The sequence below is a fragment of the Vombatus ursinus genome, unplaced genomic scaffold, assembly GCF_900497805.2.
Source record: "Vombatus ursinus unplaced genomic scaffold, bare-nosed wombat genome assembly UNPS02014779.1, whole genome shotgun sequence".
Lineage (NCBI taxonomy): Eukaryota > Metazoa > Chordata > Mammalia > Diprotodontia > Vombatidae > Vombatus > Vombatus ursinus.
In genome coordinates, this window is record NW_020954557.1 from 43,411,765 (window position 1) to 43,439,456 (window position 27,692).

The following is a 27,692-nucleotide window of genomic DNA, read 5'->3' on the forward strand; positions in this document are numbered from 1 at the left end:
TGTTTGCATGTAGAGAGACTGAGGACTAAGAACACTAAAGGCTAAGTAAGGTGGCTACTTGATAGAGTTTTACCTAGACGGTATATGAGGTACAATGAGGCTTTTTTTTTTGACATATGGACACTTAGAATCCCTACCCAATTTTCAGAAACCTGCTGGATTCTTAGGATCTGCAAAGACTTTCAGGAATTCCCTTACGTTTCCATTGTGGGAGTTTAAACTAAAGATGGCAACCGTGAGGCTACATAGCTTGACAAATAGCAGGAGGTGCAGGAATACTATACAGCTATGCAGAATTTCAGTCCTTACCCAATTTAGTAGGTCAACTCTAAAAGAATCTGCAAAAGTAGCTTCATCAGGTTTCTTTAAAACCAAAACAAACCAAAAAAGATTATGGCCACATACTACTGAAGTATACCCTGATGTATCCTTATAACTTTTCAACCACATTCATTTATGGTTGATCACCTTCCAGATCAGTCAATGTGAGCATGAGATATTTGGATGGCTTCAAATGGTCTTTGTTTTGTTCTTAAAGGGTCACTTTAAATCTTCAATGGATTATAATAAGAAAACTAGAAATATAAAGCTCATAGACTTTTCTATGGCTATAGTCACTTCCATTTTCACTTAAATCTTTGTTGTCAAATTTATTCTAAATACATTCAGAAAGAATTAATGGAACTAATAAAAGATGCTTACCACATCGTTTTCTGTCCATGCACCAATCTCAAAGGATGGCAGCAGCTGCATGGGAAATATGAAGGAGAAAAGAGTAATAATACCATTCTCTTTTGGCCTATTCACCTAATTCCTTCTCTTAATTTTTGCCAGTTAGTTTGACTTGGTTGCTCCCTCTAGGTTTGACTAAGTGAATATTTATCTGATCATAAGATGTATTTATGAGCATTCCATGGATTTTGACAACAGCAGCAAATAATATTCACAAAGAACTCAATAGAACTTAATGAACAGGTATACAATAAAATATGTACAAAGTAGGAATAATGAACTTGTAGCTCACTCCTCAGTATACAATAATGCTTCTCTATGATGGGTTTTAAAAGCATTAAGATTAGTCCTAACCCTATTAATGGCAGATTCCATCAAAGGTCATGCTTCCTTTACTGTGGATCTTCTCTTCATATGCAGGTTGCTAAATTTCACTTGAATCATTATTGTCTCCATCCTTCCTCTCCAAACCTCAACAATCAAAAGCTGATAAGGAAGGGGTGTCTGATCATTCAACAATGGAGCCCCCAGCTAGTACAGCCAATTATTAATTGATAATAATTTATAGGGTCATTTTGGAAAAAAATTATGGGCAAAATCTAGTGTTTTAATGAACAAATTGGTTTGAGTGTACAGAGTTCTATAAAAGAAGGTATAGAAAATGGGCTCTCATGATCACAAAATATCATCTTTCTTTTGGATAGCTGTATAACATTTAGTTCTGGCCTGGAAACTTTTCCAGATTTTACCTTAACCCCGTTCCTAATTTCAGGGATTATTTGGTGACCCCAGTGAAGAAAATATCAAGAATTAAGACCCTAAACATCCCTATACTGATTTTACATTTCATGGTAGTCTTAGTGTTTGAAGATCTTTTGTGATAAATGTCAGACAGAGCTTCCTCTAGGATTTTTAGCTAATGTTGGAAACCAAGCAATTATAAGGAATGGTGGATATAGCCATAAGGATGTGTATAAACAGTAATAAGAAACCAAGATACTGATGTGTGTTTGTGTGTATAATCATAGATAATAACACCTTTATTGATAAGCAACTTTTTCTTGGGGAAGGTGCTGGAAGTAATTATAAGGTAAGGATTGCTGTTGTTTTGACACAGACACATATACATCCCCTAAGACTGTGGTATCAAATTCAAATAAAAATGGGGGCCACTAGTCCACACATAAGGATCCCTTTGGGCCACAAATTGACTTAGACTTAAAATGCAGTATTATCTGTGTTTTATTATATTTTACATTATTTTGTACATATTTCCCAATGACATTTTAATCTGGTTCTATATACACTCCCATAGTTGGGAGTGGTATGGGTAGCATGCCTGCTGTGTTTGACACTTCTGACCTAAGAGGCCTTTTTATGGAGATGTTCATCAGAAATTGTTTTTGGTGCCACAGACCAATCAATCCACAAGCATTTATTAAGGACTTGTTATGTACTAGGTGGTGGTGATACAAAGACAAAAATGAAACAATTCCTGCCCTATGCACCTAGTTACATTCTAGAGGATTCTAAAGATCCATCAACATCAGCATGAGACCCATGAATTGAATGATAATAAGATATAGACCTTAACTTTTAGGAATTTAACCTGCCAATTGAATCTCTAGTAGGATTGTACTGAAAATAGCCCTTCATCTTCTTAATCACTGAACAAACCACCTGTTGTGCTGAATGAGGAGAAAAGAGTTCAATGCAGTTTTATCTTTAGTATAAAAAAAAATCAGAAGATGTGCTGGTTAATTATCAATTTCATTTTACCAAATACCTATTATTTGAGAGGCATTATGCTAGGTAATGGAGCAAAAACAAAACAAAACAAAAAAAAACCAAAACCATCAACAAAGAAAAGAAATGACATGGTGTCTACCCTTAAGGAGCTTACAAATCCAATAAGAGGGATAAGAAATGTACATCAAAATGCATCAACTAAAGAAGAATGCTATAAAGGCAAAGGGAAGATCTAGTTACATAAAAATAAGAGGAGAAAGAGAGAACCCATTTAGCTGGGAAGAGAATCAGAGAAGTCTTACTGGAGAAGGGAGCCCTTGGAATAGGCTTTGGAGGAAGAAAAGGATTTTGACAGATGGAAAAGTGGAGGACTTATGTTTGAGACATAGGGGATGGCCTGCACAAAGACAAGGGAGCAGAAAATGGCATTGGGAAACAACTGAAAATCCAATTTGACTGGAACATGATTGCATAAAGGGGAATGAAATATGAAAGAATAATGTGAAATAATTTTGGAAAGGTAGGCTGGAGTCAGGTTATCAAAGGCCTTAAATTTTAGGCTGTAAAGTAATTTGTAATTTGTAATGTGTTCCAGCAGCACTGAGGCACCACTGAAGCAGGTTTTTGAAAACAGGAGTGACATGGTCAGATCTATGTCTTAGGAAAAAATAATTTGGATCCTGGGTGAAAAAGAGGAATGAAGAAGGGAAAGTCTAGGAGCTAATAAGATCATAAGATTGTCAAATGAAGAAGCCATCTAGTCCAACCCTTCATTTCACAAATGAAGAAACTGAAGCCTTTCAGTTTGCTGACTCCAGAAATTACATATGGTGAAGCTTCCATAATTTCCTAGTATTTGTTGAGCAATAAGCATTGTGCTAGGTGTTATAAAGGATAATGAAGAAAGATAAAAGGAGGATACCGCCTTCAAGGAGGTTATAGTCCAGTTAGGAAAACAATACTAACAAATGTCAAAAGAAGATAGTGTATTGTGAAAAGTTAAATTGGGTAGGGCAGATTAAGTGGTTCTAGGAGTTCTGGAGAGAAGGAAAACAATGGCTACAGTAGTTAGGGGAAGAGGTGACTGGGTTGGGCCTTAAATGATAAGATAGGATTTGGCCCCAACAAGGATGAATGGGTCAAGGGAATCACACAGGCAGAGGTAAGAAAAGTAGGAACAGGAAAGGCAAAAAGAACCTCTGGGACAGTGAGGAGACAGAGTAGAAGGTTCATTTTGTATTGTAGTGGGATATTCATTTTGATAGCTTGGATGGATTGAGATTTAAGGGAGAAGTTTGAGAGTCAGGAAGGAGAATTTTTCAGTCTCCATATTAAATGTCCAAATTAATACACTTTTGGTACTTTGTTATAAGTCTTTCAGAAGAATACTTATCAGATTTTCAAAATCTCTATTATTCTGTTGACTAGGTATGCTGTCTTCAGTCTCCTCTCAGGCTACACTACATGAATGTAACCTTTCCCTATTCTATTTCCCTCTTTAATAGATGTTTGCAGAGGCTACCAAATGCATGTACTTACCTGTTTTAAAGAAAAGGAAGAGAAGATGACTTGGGGAACAGATTATAAAGCTAAGCTGGATCAAAGAAAATACATTATAGACTTGTTTGCTTTACCAAACAGCTGGATCCAGCTGTAAAGGCAAATTATTCCCTTCCCCCAAAAACACAAAAACAAATGTAAAATGAGAAACTTTTTATCAGTTCAAGAAATAACAGAAAACTGAAGAAATATTTCTTGTGATTAAGTTAAATTTCTTCCCCCTCCCCCTGGGGAAGACAGTATGGGAATGCAAGGGATCTATATAGATTCCAAATGCTGAGCCAAACACAATCTAGAAATGAACATATGTTGGATGGAATCTTATTTATGGCTGAATTTGTAGTGGTCAAAGCCAGTAATTTTGGTGCTATTCCTGTGAAGAATTTAGGAGGCATGAAATAGAATGTGTCTTTTGATATTTACAGAAATGAGGGCCTTAAAGATGGCTCATCCCCAAAACCTTAAATGGGAGGCCACTAGGCTCTTTCTTCAGTTTGGATACCTGACTGGTAGAACCCTCTGGAGTTCATGAAAAGATCTAACATTACCAAGTCTCACCGGGGGAAAGGCTGTCATGCGTCAAAATGTTTTGAAAATGGACACAGAAAAAAGGACAGTCTCTAAGCATATAGTGGCTTATCATTTTCTTCATATATTTCATCGTCATATAAATATAGTCAATATAAATATCTTAAATGGGAAAATCATTAGGGACATGGTAATACCCACAGTAACATCACAGCTCTAGATGTTGTTCCACATTTTCTTTGAGATACAAAAAAAAAAAACCCACCTGATTCTCTACCCCATTATTGTATCCGTTCACTCTTTTTACTAATTTTTTTTAAACTGCATGACTATGTGCATTGCATAGAGGATGGGGGAAAAGTAGGAAGCATGTGACAATCATCCCTTTTGAAGGTGTTTGGGGATCCAAGCTAACACAGACACTGCATACACAGCAACACATAACCAGAGAATTTACTGTCAAAATGTTTATTGCAAAATAGAGTTTTAGAACAAAGGAAAGCAAAGGAAAAAAGTTCACATCAAAATGAAATGTATGACACCATTGAGACTACTGAATACATTGCTGGCTTTGTACTGGAATATTAAGTTCCTACTAGGAAGTAAGACAATGACGGAAAAGTCTCACCACACAAGACTATAATTTCATGCTCCATACAGATTCTTATACAAAATTCTGGCAGCGGCCTTGCTCAGAATAATATCCCAACAGAATGAGAGAGAAAAAATATTTTAAAAAAAACCACTGTGAAAATGCTGTCAATTCAAAGCTCATCTGACCACACTTAAAGAGTATAAATAGTATCATTTTCTATTATTTAGTACAAAACTTTTTCAAGAGTGCAAAAGCAATAAATGCAGTGTACTGTATCTGACATTAAAAAGGTATTATAACATTCAGCACACAATATAAAATATTTAATATAGGTGCTTGAAACTAAACTGAAGTTAATATTCCCACACCAGAAAGCTCCACACAGGCATTAGAGTGCACACACTAAGTTGAAGTCTGGGGGAGAAAATGAAATGTTTTGTCCTCCAGATTTTCCTGGTAGTGGCTAATTTTACATTGTAGAAAATGCTGCATGTGTGCCCATCAAGCTACATTAAAAGGCAAAGAATAGAACAGATTGTCTCTAAGACAATGTTTAAACGCTATCCTGGAAAAGGGGTCTTTTGTAAAACCTGTAAAAAGGTGCCTGATTACAGAAAGAAAATGAACAAAAGATGTAGGTGAAGTTGGCTAGTAACACCTTAGTGGCATTTGTGTAGTGTGGTCTCATTCTGACATGTGCCAAACTATTGCTAGTGTAATAATATTTAACTTGGAATAACTGGTTTCTTATTATCAATCATAAAATCTTTACTTCTTTGATTTGAAAAAAAAAAGAAAAGAAAAGAAATAAGATAAGGCCAAGTCTGTAGCATTACTTTGAGATGCTGTTCTGGGTCCTATATGTTTTTACCTTTCTTGGAATCCCAGCGCTTAGCACAGTGCCTGGCACATAGTAAGTGCATAATAAATGTTTGTTGACTAGCTGACCTGACTATTAAGCCCCTTGAAACTAATGAGGTCCAATTCCAAATATCTGAACTGACTAAAGGATTATAAGGATCATAAATTTATCTGAAGTAATCTCAAAGATCACCTAGGGCAACCCTCTCCCTTATTTTACAGATCATGAAACTAAACCTAGAGAAGTTTAGCTACTTGTTACAGTTAGGTAGTACACAACAGAGCAATGCTTTTATCCTAGCTTCCTTAACTGCAAATGTGTCCATGTGCTGCCTCTTAAAATGTGACTAATTGCCACTTATACTTGTGACTAATTAAACTGCTTGGTAAAGTCTGAAAAAACTAAGGTCCTTATCATCACTGAACCCACAATCTGAAATGAGTCCCTCACTCTTGGTGTTGATATAAAATACAGATATTTTTGTTAAAAAAATGAGTAGAGGGAAAGGCAGAACCATAAAGTCACAAAGCTAGTTCCTTGAATTTTCTCCTCTGAGAACTGAGGAGTCAGGGTAATTGAGAATGAACCAAGTTGGATTTTTCCCTTCAGCCCCATCTCAACAGCCAGTTTCCTCTTGTAAATGAATTCTACCGCCTTGTTATTCTTGGTGCTGAGAAGATAAAGGCTATGGATATTCTTAGTTCAGGCTGAGTGTACATGTAGCAGCTATTATTTTGAAAATGCATGCTCTGACTTTGGCAATTTGATTTATTACTCCTGAAGAAGAATAGCTGTGGACACCCTAATATGAATGTAAGGCTGTCAATGTCTACCTGAATAACCTTATGAATTAAGTCAAAATATCAAAGGCAGTTAATAAGTCTTCAGATGTCTCGTCCTAACAATGATTATAAAAATGTAGAGATTCAATTGTCATTTTCAATACTGAAATTTCTCAGCATCTCCCAAATCGTCCTTGCTAACAACATATATATTTTTATGAGTTAGTTACAGTTGTGAGACAAAATCTACACTAGCATGTTAGGTTTTGGCAGAGATATTTTAAAGTTGAGTAAAAGTAGATTATAAACTATACACTGAAACCTACCTCTATGATTTTTCATTAATTCAATAAGTGTTTCTTTTAAAAATTCAAAGAAGAACTTGTGGTTTGCTAAATGTGATGCTGGATAAAGAATCATTCTAACAAGAAATGATAATGTGGTAGCTGGAAGCTTTCAAAATTCACACTTAACCATGGCCAATGTCTTAATTTGCTTTCATCAGTTGTGCTAAAATGTGATTCCATTTTAAAAATATATGTTATCAAACAGCCCTGACCCAATGAAGTTTATTAGAAATGTGCATCATCCAGCACATCTAGTAAATACCTATGGGAGTTACAAATGGATTCTAGTTCCAGCTCTTATAAGTTTCATATCTCTTTAATTGATTGTAAACTCTACAAGGACAGGGATGAAGTCTAATGTATACTGTGTAAGATAATGTATTTTTTTTTTTAGGCAATTGGGGTTAAGTGACTTGCCCAGGGTCACACAGCTAGTAAGTGTCAAGTGTTTGGTCTGAGGCTGGATTTGAACTCAGGTCCTCCTGATTTCAGGGCTGGTGCTCTATCCACTGCGCCACCTATGATAATGTATTATACATACACACATACTGTATTTAATACTTGTTTGTTGAATTGAATTGAATTTGCCCTGTGACCTAGAGCAAGTAAGTCACTTTGCCTCTCCTAGTTCTCCATTTCTTCAACTCTAAAATGAGAGGGTTGACTGAATAATCTCTGGGGCCCTTTCCTGCTAATTCTGAATACACCCTTTGACTTTCAGTGATGCCTGGGCCTTTCCAGACAAATGAAGGAGCCACATTACCCCAAAGCAGTGAAATTACTAAGTGTTCCCTGAGTGTTAGGAAGGACTTCATAACACAACTCCAGGAAGAGAGTAATACACATTCTCCTCTTTGATGGCACTGGGTCTCTTATAGCACATATGTGTACACTCTCTCAGTGTGATCATGGTCAGCAACTACCATCCCTACACTGATGAGGAAATTGACAAAGAAACATAAGTTAAGAAAATCAGCTGCATTTAAGTCAGTGGCAAAATAAAAGCACATAATGCCAGCAGTCCCTGACTCTCTGGGTTCTAACTTGTAATACAACTATCTTCCAATCAATTTAATATTAAAAGAAGGAAAATCCCCCTTTCCCAACAATTTATATGTCCTAATTTGTTGTCAAAAGGTAAGGGTTTTTTCTTTTGTTTTGTTTTTTAATATATGAAATGCCAAATGCAGGAGGAGTAGCATGCATAGACACATTTTTCTTTGCTTATGCAAGAGGAGGGATTTGAAGCACACTCTTGTCTCTGCCTTTTAGGGACCCTAGCAAGAAAAGTTTTCCTTTATCTTTCTTCTTTTGCCTACTACTATACCTGCCTAAGTTTGAAAGACTGTGGACTTTGGAAAGTATCAGACCTCCCACCCCCTCCTGCCCCACAAGAACAATGCCTGGAGAGCACAAGTACTTTAGTCACTAGGTACTACCCATATTGGAACAGTGGGAGGAGAATTATCTTTTGTATGGCATTTCACAAACTCATTCTCTAACCCAAGGATCAATCAATATGGGTCATCATGAACTTATTCTTTCTTTATATTGACTTAGCATGCATACTAATGACTTTGGCATTAATACAGCTTCCAAAAGTGCCTTACTGTCTGTAAATAGCTCAGTACAGGAGAATTTGATGAATGCTTTGCAATAGCCCTCAGGGTACAAGAGAATCCATCTGTTTGTGTACCTTGTCTGACACTAGTTTTCTTCACTTGGAACATTATCTTCCTTTAGCTTCATGCTCCCAATGACTACAGAAGCAAAAACTATTCAGAACTGGTTTCCCAGGAAAGACTTACTGAGGTCACTCACATTTCATTTTTTAGCCCCACTGGCATGAAGAATTGTTTTACATATCACTTACAAAAAATCTTAATATTTACTCCAAATGAGGAAGCTGGCACAACTTATACAGATCTCTTTGGGGGTATTTTTAAAACTTTCAAAAGGGTATAGGAGCATAGAAGTTTTCAAATCCTAGGAGGCTTAATTTCAGGCTTGGGTTAGCTAATACGAGTGGAAATGGCAATGGATATATGTATAACTAATAACTTTTGTGATGGTCTTTCGTTAGGTTTTCTTAAGGGAAAAAATGCCACCAAAGGCATTTTATAGGATTTAGTTTCAAGAAAAAAATAAATTGCTTCATAATTTAGTCTGGAAACAGATTGCTGACACTACTTCATTTAGAAAACATCTTAGCTTTGCCAGGTTTCTCAAGCAGTCACCAGAGAAATAACTATCAGTTTCTCTGTACAAACACTGGCATCTCTGAGTCACTGCAGAAAGAGGCATAGCAGCATACAGATGATTCTGGGGAAGTGTCTGAGAACTAAATTAGTGATTAGGTCATGATGGAGAGCTATTCAGCTACAGAATCTGGTGCTATTCCCCCTAAATAATTATGGTCATTTTTCCTTTGAATTTTATTTCACAATGGTTAATTGCTTTTGAAAAATAGATTCAGGATCCAGGATTACCACTCCATCTCTCTTGATCATTGAAAGTAGGGCCATGTTTGGGGCCCCGCAAGGCTGGAGGGTGGTGCCCCCATCCATAGGAGCCTTTTTCTAATGTATAAAGTATGAGTTCATTTACATATAATACAAGTTAACTTTTAGAGGAAAGTGCATTGATAAGTCTCCAACATTTGTAGAGATAAATATAAAGGACTCTAGCATTTGCTGTCAGTTTCAAAGATGAGTAGTCTTTCTTTCACTACCATGTTATTGATAAAATTGCTCAGGTTTTACTTTAAGCAACTGTGTTTCAAGAAGCACTAGGACACTTTGGGATGAGATCCTATACAAATAGTAATTTGGTGTTGAAAATGTTCTTTGTTTGGGTATTACTGAAGACAGGTATTTGAAACAACTTTCTTTGATCTCAGGTTCTTTTGTCAAAAATTTCAGTCACAACCAAGCATTTCTGACATCACCAAGTATTTTCATACAAAATAAATATGTAAGAAGTTCACTGCTCTGATTTAAAAATAGGTTAACAGCAGAAATAAGTATTTAGGTTGAAATATGAGGCCAGGAACATTTGCTCAAAATACAAATAACTTAATCCGTAGTAAGAGGGAAATAAAATTAAGCCAAATACACAGTACAAAACACTCATGTTTCAAATATGTTAAACTATCCTCAGCATGAAAGTCAATTGTGCTTTTTTTTAAGCCACAGAAATTTCTGTAATCAGGCACCACATTACAGTTGAATTGTGAGCTATGTCTATTTTTTCTTAACATTTTTCTTATTTTCCTTCAAAATTTCATTAAGCAAAAATAAATCAGTAGTAGTCTAAACAGAGAGTGCTACCATAGTAAATGTGACTGGCCTAAAAAAAAATACAGTGTTTGATTTCTTCCTTGACTGTTTTTCATATAGATCAAAATTACAAGTTTCTTTTTTTTCTGAACATTTAAAATTTTATTGCTTTGCTTTCAGGCTTAAGAGAATTCTGGATTTCTGATTTCATTCACTACTGTCATCCATGTCATCCTCATCACCGTCATCATCATTGTCACCTTCTGACATGTCAAATTCACTGAACCCCAGGGCCATGTTGATTTTCTTTCCCCTTCTCTTAGATGTGGTTTTGGAAGAATTCTGCTTGGCTTGCATGTTTATCTGCATCCCCGAATGCAGGACAGCTCCTGCTTTGTTCATTGAGAAGACATCCCCAAAGCCCATCACCATCATGGCCTGTAGACTTTGCTTCATGCCATCTCCCTCCCCGTTACTTGTTGCTGTGATTTGACATGACATCTCTGCACTGTTTGATTCCTCTGTCTTAGATTCAAAGTAAGACTCCTCAGACATTCTTGCAGCAAGAGGCAAGAGAAGCTATCAAAAGGGAAGAAAGGACAGAAGTAAAAAAAAAGGAGAGTTAAAAACCAAACTTGATTGAGGAAATAGGCACCACAAGATAAGCTAGAATTAAACAGAAGGTAAAATGGTTAGTGAAATGAACTCAGGGACTAATGAAGGAATTCATTTAAATTCAGTTTGTTTCATTTTTGTTTTGTTCTTTACAAAAGACAGGACAAATTCCAGGGGAAAGTCTATGAATAAAAGGAACATGATTTCAAATGAAAACGTTATAACTTTCCAAGCCTCCATTTTGTGTACACAAAATGGTTTGGTGGCAGTCTCTTAGTTTCTGTTCACTTCACTTTACCACAGAATTTTTTCATTTTAATTGTCACATTTAAAAGTGAAAGGAAATAGATGGAAAATCCCAACAAAACCAAAGAAATCAAGAAAGTCTGACCCAGAGCAGAGAAGTTTATGAAAATGTGCAAAAGAGTTCAGCAGGCAAGAGAATTTTGGGGAACCAAGGGCAGCCAACTTCTTTCTTTTTTCTGGTTGTCACGTTTGGGTATGGCCTGAACTGGAAAAAAAGATCTACCCCTTAACTCTTTCCATTTCTTATGCATTTGGGGGCATTTCTAATTTAAATAATTTACTTGATCTATGTCAGGGTTTATTATAATGGAGATTCCTTTCTTGTGTAGGATGAACTAGATGGCCACTGAAGTCCCTTCCACATCTTAAATTCTGTGATTCTGTGTATATTATGCATATTTCGTTGGTGTCATTCAAAAATCATAAACAAGTAAATGAATAACCACGTGTGAAAGCTGAGAAGGAAAGAGCAGCAACTTAGACTTTTCTTATCCCCTTCCTCTGACCCTATCATTTTCCTCTGTTTTGGACTATCTTTTTTTTTTTTGGACTATCTTTTAATAGAGTTTTGCTTTGAGATGTTTTCTGTTCATGGTAGTCGCATACAATGTTTTGTCTGTGAAGTGTAACTTTCAGCAACCAACTTGCCTCCATGTTGTTAATCATAAGACAATAAAGGGTAAAGTAGCTGAGATCTGGCAAAGTTACTGACTCTCTTTCAAGGAAGTCAACCAAATTAGAATTTACAGTAATTTAGGACTGTTCTAGTATTTAGGTAATGTTATGGTAGCACAGTGTGCAATTACTGTCCTCCTGGAATGACCTTTATATTGTGAGTCTAAAAACTGATTTTCCAATCCTTTCATTAAAGTTATGACTGAGTTTTTGAATGACATCTTATTCTATTAGGGAAATACTTCTAGAGATGTCAATACAAAAAAGTCACTGGAAAGAATTCAGCTGAAAGACTGCAGTGATGTGGAAAAATCCCTTTTGCTTTGGAAACTGGGTATTTTCAATCAAATTTCCCAGCTGCCCAAAGCAGTCTTCAGCTGTTAAGTGCTTAAGAACTATGTTCACTTTTATTCATTTTTTAGGAGCCTTTCTTATTTCATGCCATAACAGACTACAAAGAGTTTACATAAATCATTCTGAGTTACCTTTTTTATTTCTAAGTACATACCAGTTCCTCACAGAAAATACATTTTCCTGTTATTCAAGAATAAAAATAGGAATTCCTTTTTCACGACATGTTTTGACCTATGACCTAGTCTCAACATAACAAACAGTGAGTTGAAAATTAATTCTCTCTAATAATTGTAGAACTGGGTGTGGGATAACCAACTGTTCGTCCTTCAAAATACAAGGCAAATGCCTTATAGAGAATACTACTATTTTCATTCAATTATGCAAAGATACCTCCCCTTTATTGCCTCATTGTGTCATGGAAGTAACTCCTAGATTATCAAAGGTCATATATGTCAGTAGAACACAAACTCCACCGAGCTAGACATGCTTTGCCTGTGGGACTACGAACAAACTGAATGCAGGGCCAGGCTAAGTGAGCAGAAACTCTTCACCAAAAAGTTGTTTATCAAACTGGCCAACAATTCTTTGGCCACAACAATTCATGAAACATCATCTAACATGTAGAAGGTCCTTGATCTGTGCTGGTGGAAGGATGACACAAGTCAATGGAAACACAGATCTTTTGAAGTATACAAGGATTGCCTAAGTGCAGCTTGCCACTTTGAAGAGAATCCAATTAATCTGAACATCATTCTAAACCATTCTCACAGCCACTTCTCTAAAGCTGTATTTACTATTTCTTTGAAGCTTCTAATATATAAATCATATTTAATGTCAATTGGGAATCAGAGCCATGCTATGCACAAATGAAATATTTGTTGAATACAAACTATTTGTGTAAAAACATCCTTTCCTTCTGGCAGGTCAGCTTTCTGTGGAACAGGTGAGCCAAAAGTACAGTACAGAAAACTTAGGCTCTTGACTTTAAAAGGGAGGGGTGGAGTGGAGAGAAGGGATAAAAAGAATGTCCTCATTAAGACTGCATCTCTTTCTGCTCAATGCTAGGTGATATTCATTAGCCCAGTTACATTATTGAAAGTTTCCTGAAGTGGAAGCAAGTTATTGTAAAAGAACAATCTCTATGAGCATAAAAGTATCTGTTTTCTTATCTAGAACATGACTAGTCAGTAATAGTGTTATTGTGTTAAGACATAATCCACGAATTCTTACCATAACTCATGCCAAGAAACTAAGCAAAAAAGACATCTTGAAAAGTTCCCCAAACTATTCTTACAAGCAATTCAAAGTACCTTCATATAAAACAGGATAAAATTAATCATGCCATGCAGTGCTTTATAGTTTAAAGTCTCCATGTATTTAGAACCATTATCTCAAGGCAGAGAGCTGGCCTCAGAGAGTTAGGAGGACCTGGGTTCAAGTTCATCTTCTAACACATACTGGCTTTGGGATCCTGGGCAAGTCATTAAGCCTCTTAGGGCCCAGGGCAATTCCCTAAAACTTTAAGTTGCAGAGCAAGTGATGATCTGGGTTGGGAGAGGGAGTTAAGTACTGGGAGTATCCAGTACTGATGAAGTCATACAGTGTGTAACAACAAAACAAAACAGAACAAAAACAAAAAATACACTCAGTGGTAAGAGTTGTTCTTGCCATCTTATAAATAGAGCAATTAGCCTGATCATTTGAATGATCATGGACAAATGACTCTCATGTGTAAGCATCATCTTTAGGCCATTAGGGCTGACTTTGTAATTGCTGTGAGCTTAGTACCAATGGGTCCTGAAATAATACCACCTCCACTATTGTTTAAATGCCCCATGTAAAAAATATTCAATAATAAATGCATGCAATGCAATTAAATGTTACTCTGGTAGTCCTCATGGTAGTCAGAGATAGGAACAGCTAGGTGGAGCATACATAGAGCTCTGAGCCTGGAGGCAGGAAGATGTGATTTCAAATCTGGCCTGTATGACTCCAGGCAAATCACTTAAGCTCTATTTCCCTCCATTTCTTCATCTGTAAAATAGGGATAATAATGGCACCTACCCATCCCCCCACCCAGTGTTGTTGTGAAGACCAAATGAGATAACCAAGCTCTCAGCACAGTGCCTGGCACATAGTCAGTGCTATAAAAATGTTATTTGTTATTCTTCTTATTATATCAAAATTCTTACTTGCATCCTTACTACTAGTCATTTTTGAAATACTAACTTCTTGTAGTAAAATAATAATTTTTATCAGCTTTTCCTTCTTTATAACTAGTAAAAACAGGATGTGTTACTCATTCTGAAAAGTTTCTTTCTCAAAATTCTGAGAGTCAAGTATAAGTCCTATGTGATCCTTATCTCCTTGTGACGTTGAAGAAAAACCGTACACGTACCTATATTCACTAAGGAGAATTATAAGAAACACACTTTAACATGGAGACTCCTATGATGATCAGAACGCTAGAGAGCTTAGGCTTCCTAATGGATAGGATGATTTTCTTTTTAAAAAAGGGTAGAGGGGAAGACAGGAGGTATGGGATTTGATTAATGTAGCAGCTGAGATCAACTGCAAATTGAAGGGAATTGAATGACGTTTTATTTTCATATCAATTTTCAGGATTTAAAAAGGAAAAAACATTCTGCTCATTACAAGAAAACAAAAACTAGTGATATTGGTATGTTTGATAGTCATACTAAACCATGGCAGTCTTATTTAAAAAAAAAAAGATTTCCCACATTGCTTCTCTGAGGACAACCAGATTTGTAAAAACCAAGATACTTTAGGCGAATCTATTTTTTATATCTGTCCATGTTTTTAAGTATCTGCCCTCTGTGATCATACTAATACTAACGAATTGCTTATGAACATTCAAGTTGGGTTGCCATAGAAATTTTATTAGTCCATATTTAAGATATGTGGGTAAATATAGAGAAAGTAGAAAAAATGGTTAAATCTGAGTTCAACTATCAGGCTGCTAACCAGCTCTGTGGGTAGTGAACTAATTATTTATCAATGAGATATATTATGAGTTAATCAGCATTTAAGAATATTTTCTTAGAGTTGAGATTCAGCAGGTGATGGTAAAATAACAACTACAACAACAAAAACTTCCTGTCTATAAAGACATTGACAGAAGAACAGCTCTCAATGACAAAGCCAAAAATAGAATACAATTTGCTGATGGGTTTCTCTGCATTTTTTAATTGAAATTTGATATGAATATCATTCAGATGTAAATGGTGGATCACTATCAAACTACTGCCTGCAAAGCCATGGGGAGAAAGAATGAGAGTAAACGCCATGCTGCCATGCTTAGCCAATCTTTCTAAATGCTCTTTAAAGGGGAAGTGGGAAAGGGGAGGCTTCATGTCATAGCACATACTTACAGGAGTGTTGGACTGTTCGGTCAGCTTTTGCTCCCACATTTTCAGACGTCTCTCTCTTTCCTTCAGCTCCTGCTCTTTAAAGCTGAGATCTCGCTCCAGTTTCTTTAGTCTCTCAAGTGTTGCCTCGATTTCACATCTATAACAGGACAACTAGGTAAGTCTTGACTTTTCTCAGCAGACATACATTGTTGAAAATTTCTATCAGAATGTTAAATAAAGATCCAACTCAAGAATAATATAATATTTAGTTACCTGGAAGAGGAAATCTTGATGTCTTTAAAAACTAAAAGGTAAAATTCAATGTTGGAATAATACACCAAATATGCCTAGCGATTTCCAAAAGTTCTTTTTTTAAATAAATTTAAATTTTATCATGTGTTTCTTTTGAATAACTAATGGTACCATTGATAATAATGAGTGACCTGGGAATTCATTGAGGACTCATTTCTAAGGTCTATAGGGAACTCATTCAAATTTATAAGACAAGAGCAATTTCCGCAGTAGATAAGTGGTCATAGGATAAGAACAGGCAGTTTTCAAAGGAAGAAATCCAAATTATCAACCGTCAGATGAAAAAATGCTCCAAATCACTAATAATTAGAGATATGCAAATTAAAGCACTTTGAGGTTCTACCTTATGCCTATCAGACTAGCAAAAATAAACAAAAGAAAAAATGTTAAATGTTGGGGGGGCTTTAGGAAAACATGTAAAGTAGTGAATTGTTGGTAGAACAGTGAATTGGTCCATTCTGGAAAGCAATTAGGAACTTCACCCAGAAAGTTACCAAACAATGCATTCCCTTTGGTGTAACTATACCACTACTAGGCTTATACAGCAAAGAAAAAAAAATAAAGGGATTTACATGAACACAAAATATATAGCAATTTTTTTTGGTAATTTATGCACATGGTAGAATATATGCCGTAAGAAATGATGAGATAGACAATTTCAAAGGAAACTCAGAAGATCTTTATGAATTGAGGCAGAGCAAAATGAACATAATTAGGAGAACAATTTATACAATGAGAAAAACTACTTTAAAAGATTTTAGAAATCTGGTTAAGATAGACTATGCATCCAGAGAAATGAAAATAGAACACACCACTCACCATCTGACAGAAAGGTGATGAACTTAAAATGCAGATACACATTTTTGGACATTTTGCTGGACTATGCAGCTATATATATATACTAACAGACTTGTTTTTTATCTCATTTTTTAAATTTACTCAAGTAGTGGAATAGTGGGAGGGATAGATTAATAAAACAAATATTTGTTACTTGAAAAAAGAATAAATCTAAATTCTATTCTTTGTCTCAATTGGATGACTAATAATACCACTGAAAGGAGTAATAAGTAATATGAGAATTCTAGTAACAGCTGCTTTAATCTTTTTTTTCTTTTTGGTGAGGCAATTGGGGCTAAGTGACTTGCCCAGAGTCACACAGCTAGTGAATGTTATGCGTCCGAGATCAGATTTGAACCCAGGTCCTCCTGACTCCAGGACTGGTGTTCTCTATACTGAGCCACTTAGCTGCCCCTGTTTTAATCTTGATAGAAAGTCTCAGCACCAACTTCATTCTCAGTTCAGGGACATTATAGTGTTTCTTTTTCTGTTCTTTTTTAAAATATACTTTTATTTGCTTTGTTAACTGTCCCTCCTTCTTACCCTTCCCTCACACCTTGAGAAGGCAAACAATGATATCGATTACGTGAAGTCATGCAAAACATATTTCCATATTAGCCAAGTCACAAAAGAAAACACACACACATACAAGCAAGAAAAACAAGGTGAAAACAGTATGCTTCAATCTACATTGAGAATTCATCAGTTCTCTTTCTGGAGATGGATAGCAGTTTTCATCATGGGTCCTTTGGAATTGTTTTGGATCATGGTCTTAATCAGAGTAGCTAAGTCTTTCACAATTGATCATTGTAACAGTATTGGTGTTATTGTGTACAATGTTTTCCTGGTTCTGCTCACTTCACTCTGTATCAGTTCATATATGTCTTCCCAGGTTTTTGTGAAGCCATCCCACTCACCATTTCTTTCTTTCTTTCTTTCTTTTTAGGCAATTGAGGTTAAGTGACTTGCCCAGGTCCACACAGCTAGTAAGTGTCAAGTGTTTGGTCTGAGGCCAGATTTGAACTCAGGTCCTTCTGACTTCAGGGCTGGTGCGCTATCCACTGTGCCACCTAGCTGCCCCCCACTCATCATTACTTATAGCACATTAGTATACCACTACAATCATATACCACTACTTGTTGAGTAATTCCTCCATTGATGGGCATCACCTCAATTTCCAATTCTTTGCCACCACAAAAGGAGTTGCTATAAGTATTTTTTATAACATATAGGTCCTTTCCCCTTTTTATTGATCTCTTTGGAATATAGACCTATTAGTGGTATTTCTGGGTCAAAGTGTATATACAATTTTAAAGCCCTTTGGGCATAGTTCCAAATTGTTCTCCAGAATGGTTGCACCAGTTTACAACTCCACCAACAGTGCATTTGTGCCCCTATTTTTCCATACCCCCTCTAGCATCTGTCTTTCACCTTTTCAGTCCTATTAGCTAGTCTGATAGGTATGAGGTGGTATCTCAGAGCTGTTTTAATTGCATTTCTCTAATCAATAGTGACTTAGAGCATTTTTCATGTGACTATTGATAACTTTGATTTCTTTTCTGGAAAACTCCTATTCATATCCTTTGATCACATCATAGTGCTTCAAGTCCAAAATTTATTTTCCTGTCTTTCCAGAAATCTCATTCTATTCCTTAATATGTACTCTAAACTCTGGCCAAAATGGACTACTCTCCTCCATGAACATGTCTCAGACTTTCTGCCATTGTTCATACGATTTTCTATGCTTATAAAGTCTCTGCTTTCTACACGAAGCCTTCCTTGGTGTTTTCACCATTACCAACCACCTCCCAAACCTAGTAACAACTTTTCCCCAATGGACATCACAATGCCCTGTTTTCCATTCACGATGTATAATTTTATTTTATAATTATATGTATGTGCTAATTTCCTCTATGAAATAGAAGTTCCACAAGGGTTGGGACTATGTCTTACCTAAACTTTATGTTTTCTTCAGCCTAATATCATGTTCTGCAAACAGTAAGCATTATTAACTGTGTTTTAAATGGAATTGAATTGAACCATATAGGTTCTTAACCTGGGGCCTGTGAACTTGGCTTTTAAAGATAGATAGATGGATAGATAAATAGCTGTATTTCAATATAATTGGTTTCTTTGTAATCCTATGCGTTTTTATACATTTAAATAAATTCTTAGAATGTCATAGGTTTTACCAGACTGTCAGAGGGGTTCATAACACAAAAAAATATTAAGAACTCCTGCTCTTAGAAATAGGAGTTCTTTCAGGAGAGGTTTTTGGTTAGAGACTCAAGTACCAGGAATCACACAAAGCTTCACTAAAAAAGTTACATTAGATGTTTCCTTTCTCTTTGTTAAAAAAAAAAAAAAAGTAATTTTAGTTACTTCCCCTGAAATGATCCCTACTGACTAAGTAGTTTTTTTGTATCTCTGATGTCTGAATGAGCACCCCAAGTGGGGTCACAGAATTAATTATTTGGCCCTAGAGGGGTTCATTTGGTCCAATGCTTTCACTTTAGAAACTTGAGGCCCTGGAAAGTTAAGTGACTTGCCTAAGGTCACATAGGTAGCAAGTGGCAGAGCTGGGATTTAAACCCAGGACTTATGATTCCAAATCTAGGACTCTTTTTTAATGCCTGTGAATGTCATTATTGGTCATTGGCAAGTCCAAAGCAAAACAAGGAAGGAGAAAAAAAAAGGAGAAAAAAAAACATGAGTAGGGACATTCAAAGACAAAGAGACCGAAAAAGAGGAGAAAGATGCATTTATGATGGTTATCATTGTCAAGCACTAATAACAGCTATTATAGGCACTATTCAGAAGCATCTTGTCATAGGTAGCCAAACCCTTGGTTTAGGAAGTTGAAAATGAAGGGTGGCCGTACCTAACTAAAACTGTTAGTTGCACTCCAAAGCCTGGCATTTTACTCCCAGGGAAACTGAGAGTAAATCAGTGCCCTGTTGTGGTTCCCTACTCTAATAACTGCATGTATATTCCTAAATATAGTCTGAGCAGCATAAACTTCTGCATGGAGCAGGTGTCAAGGTAGGTCTAAATTTGGACCAAAATCTTTATATCCCATTAAGATGGAATCTGGCAAGCAATTAATATCATAATATGCTTTAATCACATTAGGTAGTCTGAAAAGTGTCTTGTTAAAACAAGTGAGGTAATTAATGGTAAAAAGCAACTGCTTGTGCCACCCTCAAGCACTTATTCTTTGTGAATCAATCATTTAGGGGGAAAAAAGCCTATTTCCCTTTGTGCACCAACATACAGGGATAGCACGTTGAAAGCACCTACATCACAAAAATAGCATCCCTAAACACTTCGAGATAACTTTGCTTTAGCAGATAGGGGCTGGCTGGCCATGGAGCTAGAAGATTCAAGTCTTGGCTCGGACACACGCTGGCTCTGTGACTGTAGGGAAGTCACTTCATTTCTCGGTGCTCCAGACAATGCTGTAAGCCTATATCTAAACTGAAGGTGAGCTGCTGTCCTAGGTCTCTCCCTCTACAGTTTCCACGCCTAGAGTTCCCTACACCAATTAAATTACAAATATAGATTAAAAAGAAATTCCTCTACTGAAGATCCAAAAGAGGAGTGCTGAATCATCAATTGCCTAGGATTTGTATTAACATGAAAAAAAATTCTAAAATTTGTCCTTGGGTTTTGTGACAAAACAAAACAAAACAAAACAAAACAAACAGACAAACCAACAACAAAGAACAACCCCAAAACAAAACACAAAATACTGTATTTTTATTCTCAGGGAAAGTTTTTTGGAGTGTGTGTGTTAGTGTGTATTTTAAATAGATGGATGGGGAGAATGTAATAGCTAAAAGCTAATGCCCCTCACCCTTCTCTAGATCCTACAAGAAGTAGGTAGTTAGTGTTCTTGCTATTTTGAACACTAGCTTCTCTTGCCAGTTACGCTGATCTCTCCAGTGTATTTTTTTTTAAACAGAACAAATGGCTAACAAACACATTTTTGCTTGTTAAGGATTTATCCCCAGTTTCAGGACTGAAAACCTTATGTATCTACCTGCTGGGATCTCTAATCCCCCTGGAAAATCAGTCAACATTTAAATAAGTTATAGGCTGTGACACAAACAGACAGAAACAAATAGGTTGAAGGCATGAACATCTCTCATTTTTAATTTGTTTTAATTTGTTTCTCTGTGCCTCCCAGGGCTAACAAGAGTACCTGATGCCATGTGCCATGAGGGATGTAATACCTATGCTGGCAGGACAAATTAAGAACAGTGGTCCCCCTTGCTTTGTTGATACCCTCCCTGGCTCAACCTCAATGCTACTAAACGTAGTTTTTATGTGTTTTAATCTATGCAAATTATGGTTTTCTCTTAAGCCAAATCCATCTAAGGTAAAGTCCTACTAACAGCAGTTTTTCATGTCAAAATCATGCACTGTACTATAATTATCTTTTTCATTAGACAGAAACTTCTTTTAAAATAAAAGGTCAGTCTCCAAAAGAAAAAAAACTCAGCCACATTATGTATTTTTATAAAGTTGTATGGCATAATAAATCATCAATATCATCAGAGGAAAAACTTTATTGTCAAATAAGTGCACAAATTCACAAATACAGGAATCTAAAAAGGGTCAGACATGGCTGATATTTGTTTCCCCTAATTAGTCTTTAAGCCATTGCATTGTGTAATTCAAGAATAACTGTAATCTGTCACAATGATCAACGTTCTATATATGATTTTTACATATACAGAACAAAATCCAAGGATCAATGAGTGGTCTTTAATCTTGGGTTTTGTTCTCATGATATTGTAATCATCAGTGGAGAACACTAACAAACGATAAATTGCAGAAAGCATGGAAAAAAATACACATACTAAATCTGATTTCTCTTATACACACACACACACAGTCCACATACCTCAGTCATGCAAATTACCACAGGTCTTTGGCCTGAAAGGATTTAGGCAACTGTAGGAAACTAAAACTTCTAATGAAAATGGAAAATATTACCCAGAAGACATTTTCTAGTTCCCTAATACTTGTAATCATGAACTCAATCATTGCTAATTTGCTAGTAAACGATGAAGCATGATGAAAATATTGTGGCCTAACATATTTATGAAAAGTTTTAAACACTTAATTTCCTTTCTACCACCCAGAAAGGCAGTGGAAAGAATTTAATTTCAAGAAGACTCAGTAGGCATATTCAAACCATATATTTAGCTTATTTCTGAAAATAAAGTTTCACTTCATGTACACTATGAAGTTTGTTAGGTATAGAAAACTGTCAACATTCCATAATTTCTAAAACACTTGCTGAAATTTGACTCTGGCTAAAATTGGGTATCTGTACACATAAAAAAATTGAAATGTGGCAAATAATGGATATTTCATCTTAGTCTTTTTGGGAAATTAAGATGTTAATGTAACCAGGGGTTCAAGCCTAGCATTTTCACAAGACTCTCTTCATTGATGGAAAGATTACTCAATGCTATATACCTGCCAGAGGTGGAGAGTTGAAGAGAATCTGGAATGGAATGTGTCTTCTCTGACAGCTAGAAGTCAGAAACCAGGATGTTTCCTCTCCCAAACTCTGGCTGGCTCCGTGCCTCAGGTAGGCACAGAGCATAGAATAATCTATCTCTCCACTAATAAGAAAGCCTTATGCAAATGTCAGGCTTGAGTGCCAGATTATATTAAGAAACACCTGACTGTTAAAAGTTAACTAATAAGTTAAACTTTTAGTCTGATTCATCAGAGTGAACTTATCCAGTCATATTCCCAGTTTTCTATACAACTTTAACTAATTTTATATCAAACTACATGTCCAGGCTAATAAAATACCATTAAACTACTGTGTGGTCTTTATACAAGTTTTTTTTTTTCTCACAAGTTTTTACAACAAAGATTGGCAACTTATAGAAATGGTACCACTGAATGGCATATAAGACAACTGTTAGTAGCACATCACTTTTCATTATATTAATTTCCTTTTTTACTTTTTTCCTACTTTTTCCTCTCTCCTTCTTTTGAACTTTTCTCTCTTTAAAAATTCAAAACAAAAGAAAACAAAAACCTCAACTTCTTTCCTCTTTTTCTACTTAGGTATGGCATAGAACTAAGAACCCTGGGTTAGAAGTCAGCAAACCTGAGCTCTGATACCAGCTCTGTTCTAGCTTCAGAGTTGGACAAGTCATTTTGTTTCTCTAAGCCTCAATTTTCTCATCTGTAAAATGGAGATGATATCCACTTGACTACCTCATGTACTTGCAGTCAGATTCAAATGAGATAATGGATATGAAACTTCATTACACATATCTATACCACTGTAAGGTATTATTATCTTACTTTTTATGCGACAACTCATGAGCACTACTTGCCTCGCCCTCAGTGGCATTAAAGACTAAAGAAGTTGTTGACCCCTATCTTAGAAAGTCTCTTTTGAGACTTTGGCCTCCTATTTTTCATCTTTGTCCTAGTTGTCTGTAAGACTATGATAAGACTCCATATCTATCTCATGTGGTATGTATTTTAATTTAAAACTGAAAAATGTTTTGAAGGTCAAAGACAACATTCAATTATGTCTACTGAAAAAAAATCACAGTATTTTCCAATATCAGTGTTCTTCTACCAAAAAAAAAAAGGTTGAGTTGTTTGTACTTCATGTCACAGAAGACAGGTGACAAGATTTAAGTGAATTATTGACTAGAGAATTATTTTAATAATTCAGAAAATTTGTAGAATAAATTGTGCTAATTTAGAAAGACAAAATTTGTAAGCTTTTCCTAGGCAGGTCCTTTATGAAACAATGTTATTTCTCAAATATACTCAGATAAAAGAAGAAATTTCAAATACTATGCATTCCTAGGGTGAAAACTTTTGGCACCAGCGCCTAAATCTCAAAAATTTTAGTACACAAACCCTAGGGAATTGCTTTAGGCCTGTAGAGGTTAAGTGACTGGCCTGGGGTCACACAATAAATATTAGAGGTTGTATTTAAACCTACATCTTCCCAACTCCAAGCCCAGTACTCCATCTACTATATAATACTACTATTTCTACATAATATAGTCTTCCTTCAGTACTTTATGAAGGACCTGTGATCTTACATGTAATTTTGCATGTACTTCATCTATTAACATAAATCATAATCATTCCATGACTTAATAATTTTATGATTTCCTTAGGAAAAAAAAAGTAAGTAAATAAAATCATCCCCTAGTAGGTGACTTTCTAGTGATCAGACTCTCTGAAACTAGTGAAACTGGTCCTCAGACAATAGCTACATGGCTCATTATGAAGACTTTCCTTGAAGTCTTTCCATCTTAACAGAACCTTCCAGAGCAGTGGTCCTTAACCAGGGGTATGTGAACTTATTTAAAAAATATTTTGATAAGTGTTTTTTCAACATAATTTATTTCCTTTATAATACTCTGTATTCTACTTTATGTATTTAAAAACATAATTTTGAGAGGAAGAACATGGGCTTTACCAGACTGCCAAAGGGGTTCAGCCTCTTCCTTCACCCCCAAATTAAGAACACTTGGTCTGGAGCTTACAAAGCCTTGGAGAATCCTGGATTACCTTCATGTCATGACAAAGCATTAGACTAGTACTTCACTAAAACATTAGTGGAAGTGTGACATAATGGAAAGAATATTTAGAGCCAGAAGACCCGTTTTCTACTCTGTTACCTACAACCTATATGGCTTTGGACAAGTCACTAAATTTCTCTGGGTCTCAGTTGTAAAATGAGAGGTTTAGGCTGTGCTATGATTAAGTAAGTGGCTGACACATGATAATGTTTAGATAGGGGAAGAGCCTTCAATAATAACTTGTGTTCATCATGCCAAATCAATTAATTATATTCACAGACTTATTTGAATTTTTGCGATCCCTTCCTATTCCCATCATTTCTATAAAGTACTAAATCACTAGCTACAAACCTTAAATTTGTTAGACCTCAAGGAGAAATCCCAGAGTTTGGAAATGTTTTACTTCTTTATTTCCAATTGATTTAGTAGGAAATGAACAGAGCTTTTATTTTTTATTCCTGTTGCTGCCTTCAGCCTAGGAAAAGACCCATTTGGATCTCTAAATTAATTCATTTTACCTAAATTCCCTGGTCCTAGTGAGGCATTTACTAAAAATAATGAAAATGAATGAGTTCACTGTAAAAGCCACAAAAACACAAAACCTCAAGAGAATGACTAATTACATACAGGAACAACAGTAGATAGGTGGGTCTTTTTCTAAATGCTTGTAGTTTTAATTTGTCATCAGCAGATGGCGCAAAGTGTCTCCTTAGTGATTAGTGCCAGGGAGCTGGGGTGAAGTTACTTAGAATCTCTGCTGAGTCAGTTGGAGAATAATGTCAGCTCTAAAACATGCTATTTATACTCGAGCATCATGTGACCTGGCTCAAATTCTTCATCCTGTGTTCAGTTTTTCCACTCACACGATGTAATTCCATCATTAAGTCTGTTTTTTTTTTTTTTACCAAATTCATAGAGTTCAGTAACTTTGTAAATGTTTAAAATCTCATTTCAAAAAGAATATTCCTTGCCCCTTCTCTTCTCATCATCTACCAGTACACTGGTTTGCTAGTTTCAAGACTGGGAAATAGTTTTATAGCTGTGTTCTAAATGGATGAGAGCCAAAGTTTCCTAATATAGAGTGTACACAGAGAAATGTCTGGTAACAATCTTCTCCCAAAGAAGATCTGATTTCAGTATTCTTTTCCAAACACTACAAAGCAACAAGTCCCACGGAACACTCTTTGGAAAACTCATGTTATTTTTTGTCTACCTATAAACAGGAGAGCATATTAGGTAGGCTGTCAAACTTTTCACAGAAGTATTCACATTTCTAGAATGTACTTAAGACTGGAAATGGGGAGCTCTATCCTGCTGCTTGGCCTGTACACAGCTCTGACACTCCCCATGCTCTTTAAATAGTTCCTATCTTCTGAGAGGCAACATGTGGAGTAGATAAAAAGCTGACCTTGGAGCCAGAAAGAAAGGGGTTCCAATTTGGCCTCTGACACATATTGGCTCTGTGACCCTCAGCAAATCACAACCTCTTAGTGCCCTAGGAAACTCACCAAGACTAAATATTGCAAAGAAAGACCTAATTTGCAGAGGTAGAGGGGTTTTTTTCGAACAGGAGTTCTCTATACCAATTAAATCACAGGTCCAGTCCTTATGCCCATATTTTTAAAATAATTTTAAACTAGGCTGGTTTAAAATTTCAAAATGTAGATACCTACCTCCATTCTGCCTTATTATGCAGAAATGAGTTACACTGGTCAGGAAGGTTAGTGTCATTTGACATGGACTCCAGAATTGAAATGATTTGCTTGAATGATGGACGTTTCTGAAAAATAGGATAAGTACTTATTCAGCAGGGATTCAAGGGACAGATACTTTTGGTTTGGAGTTAATGGAAACATAAATATAACAATAAGTTCCACTTAGTGAGAAAAATTATATCCTTCCCACACAAAGATCAAGGAATCATATATGTGGCATTTAGACCCTTAAAGACCTTTAAATTCAACTCATCTAAATTTAGAGAAGATGGAACTGAAGTCGAGAAAGGTGAAATGAATTGCCTTAGTGTACACTGGTAATAAGTTCCAGAGCTGGGATTTGAACCCAGGTTCTTTGATAGATTTGAGTCTATCCCTTTTTGTCTTGTATCAAGATAATCTACACTAAAAAAAATTTCAGATCCTCAATTCCGAGACATGTCTGGGAGATAATTTTAGAGCTACAAGTCTGATATTTTCTTCTGGAAGATAGCCTCGAGTGCATCTAAGAAGATGACTTCCCAAAGTAACAAGCGCATGGGGGGGATGATTATAAGAAATTAATAAAAAATTCAAATAAACCTCATTGAGGACATTGTCATAAAGATGGAGTCTTTATATAATGGCTTCTTTAGTAGTGAGAGAAACTCAGTATTACTTGATAGCTCATTCGCCCAAGACAAATTTTAAGACTAGTCAAGTCAATAAGCATGTATTAAGCACTTAGTATGTGCCAGGCACTATACTAAGCTCTGGTGCTACCAAGAAAGCCAAAAAAAAAAAAAACAAAATGCTCTCAAGGAACTCACAGTCTAATGAGGGAATATACAAACAACTATGTACAAATAAGACATATACAGGATAACCTGGAAATAATCTCAGAAGGAAGATGCCAGCATTAAGGTGAGTCAGGAAAGATTTCTTGTAGAAGGTGGGAATAAACTAACTCAACCAATGCTTTCTTTGTAGAAGAACTGTGCTAGGCACCGGGAAGCAAGCACAGATACAAAACAATCTATGGTCTCAAAAAGCTTACATTCTACTAGTGGAGGGATATAGCATGTAACAAGAAAGTAAACATGAAGTAATTTTTAGAATAGAGCAATAACCATTAGGATGCTCATGAAAGAGGAGGTGGTACCTGAACTTTGCCTTGAAGGAAGAAAATGATCCTGATAAATATATTGGGGGAGGGTGGCCAGGTATGAGGAATGGCTAGCATGGAGACAGAAGATGCAATGTCAAATTTGGAAAATAGTCAAACAAAACTTGGTAGACCATACCATAGAATGCAGGAAGGAGAATAACATGAAATAAGGTTAGAAAGTCTACTTGGGGCTTTGCTATTAAAGGGCTTCAATCCTTCAAGTTGAAGTTTTTGAATTGAATCCTTAGTTAAGAAGGAGCCATTGCAAGTTTTTGAGCAAGAGTGTGACATGGTCTGACCTATGCTTTAGGAAGATTATTTTGGCAGTTGTATGGAGGATG

General features: G+C 35.9%; 1 protein-coding gene across 3 annotated transcripts in view; it reads right to left on the minus strand.

The window, feature by feature from the left end:
- The window catches only part of MAP3K20 (mitogen-activated protein kinase kinase kinase 20), a 222,411-nt gene that overhangs the window by 52,508 nt on the left and 142,211 nt on the right, over positions 1–27,692 (minus strand). For 2 of the 3 annotated variants that reach the window (XM_027865834.1, XM_027865835.1), the window contains exons 10-12: positions 26,163–26,269; positions 15,776–15,911; positions 703–747 (exon numbers count right to left, since the gene is read on the minus strand). In XM_027865834.1, coding sequence (XP_027721635.1) covers positions 703–747; positions 15,776–15,911; positions 26,163–26,269 — 288 coding nt within the window. Of the gene's footprint in view, positions 1–702; positions 748–9,024; positions 11,013–15,775; positions 15,912–26,162; positions 26,270–27,692 lie in introns of those variants that run through there. The other variant, XM_027865836.1, reaches the window with a different exon arrangement.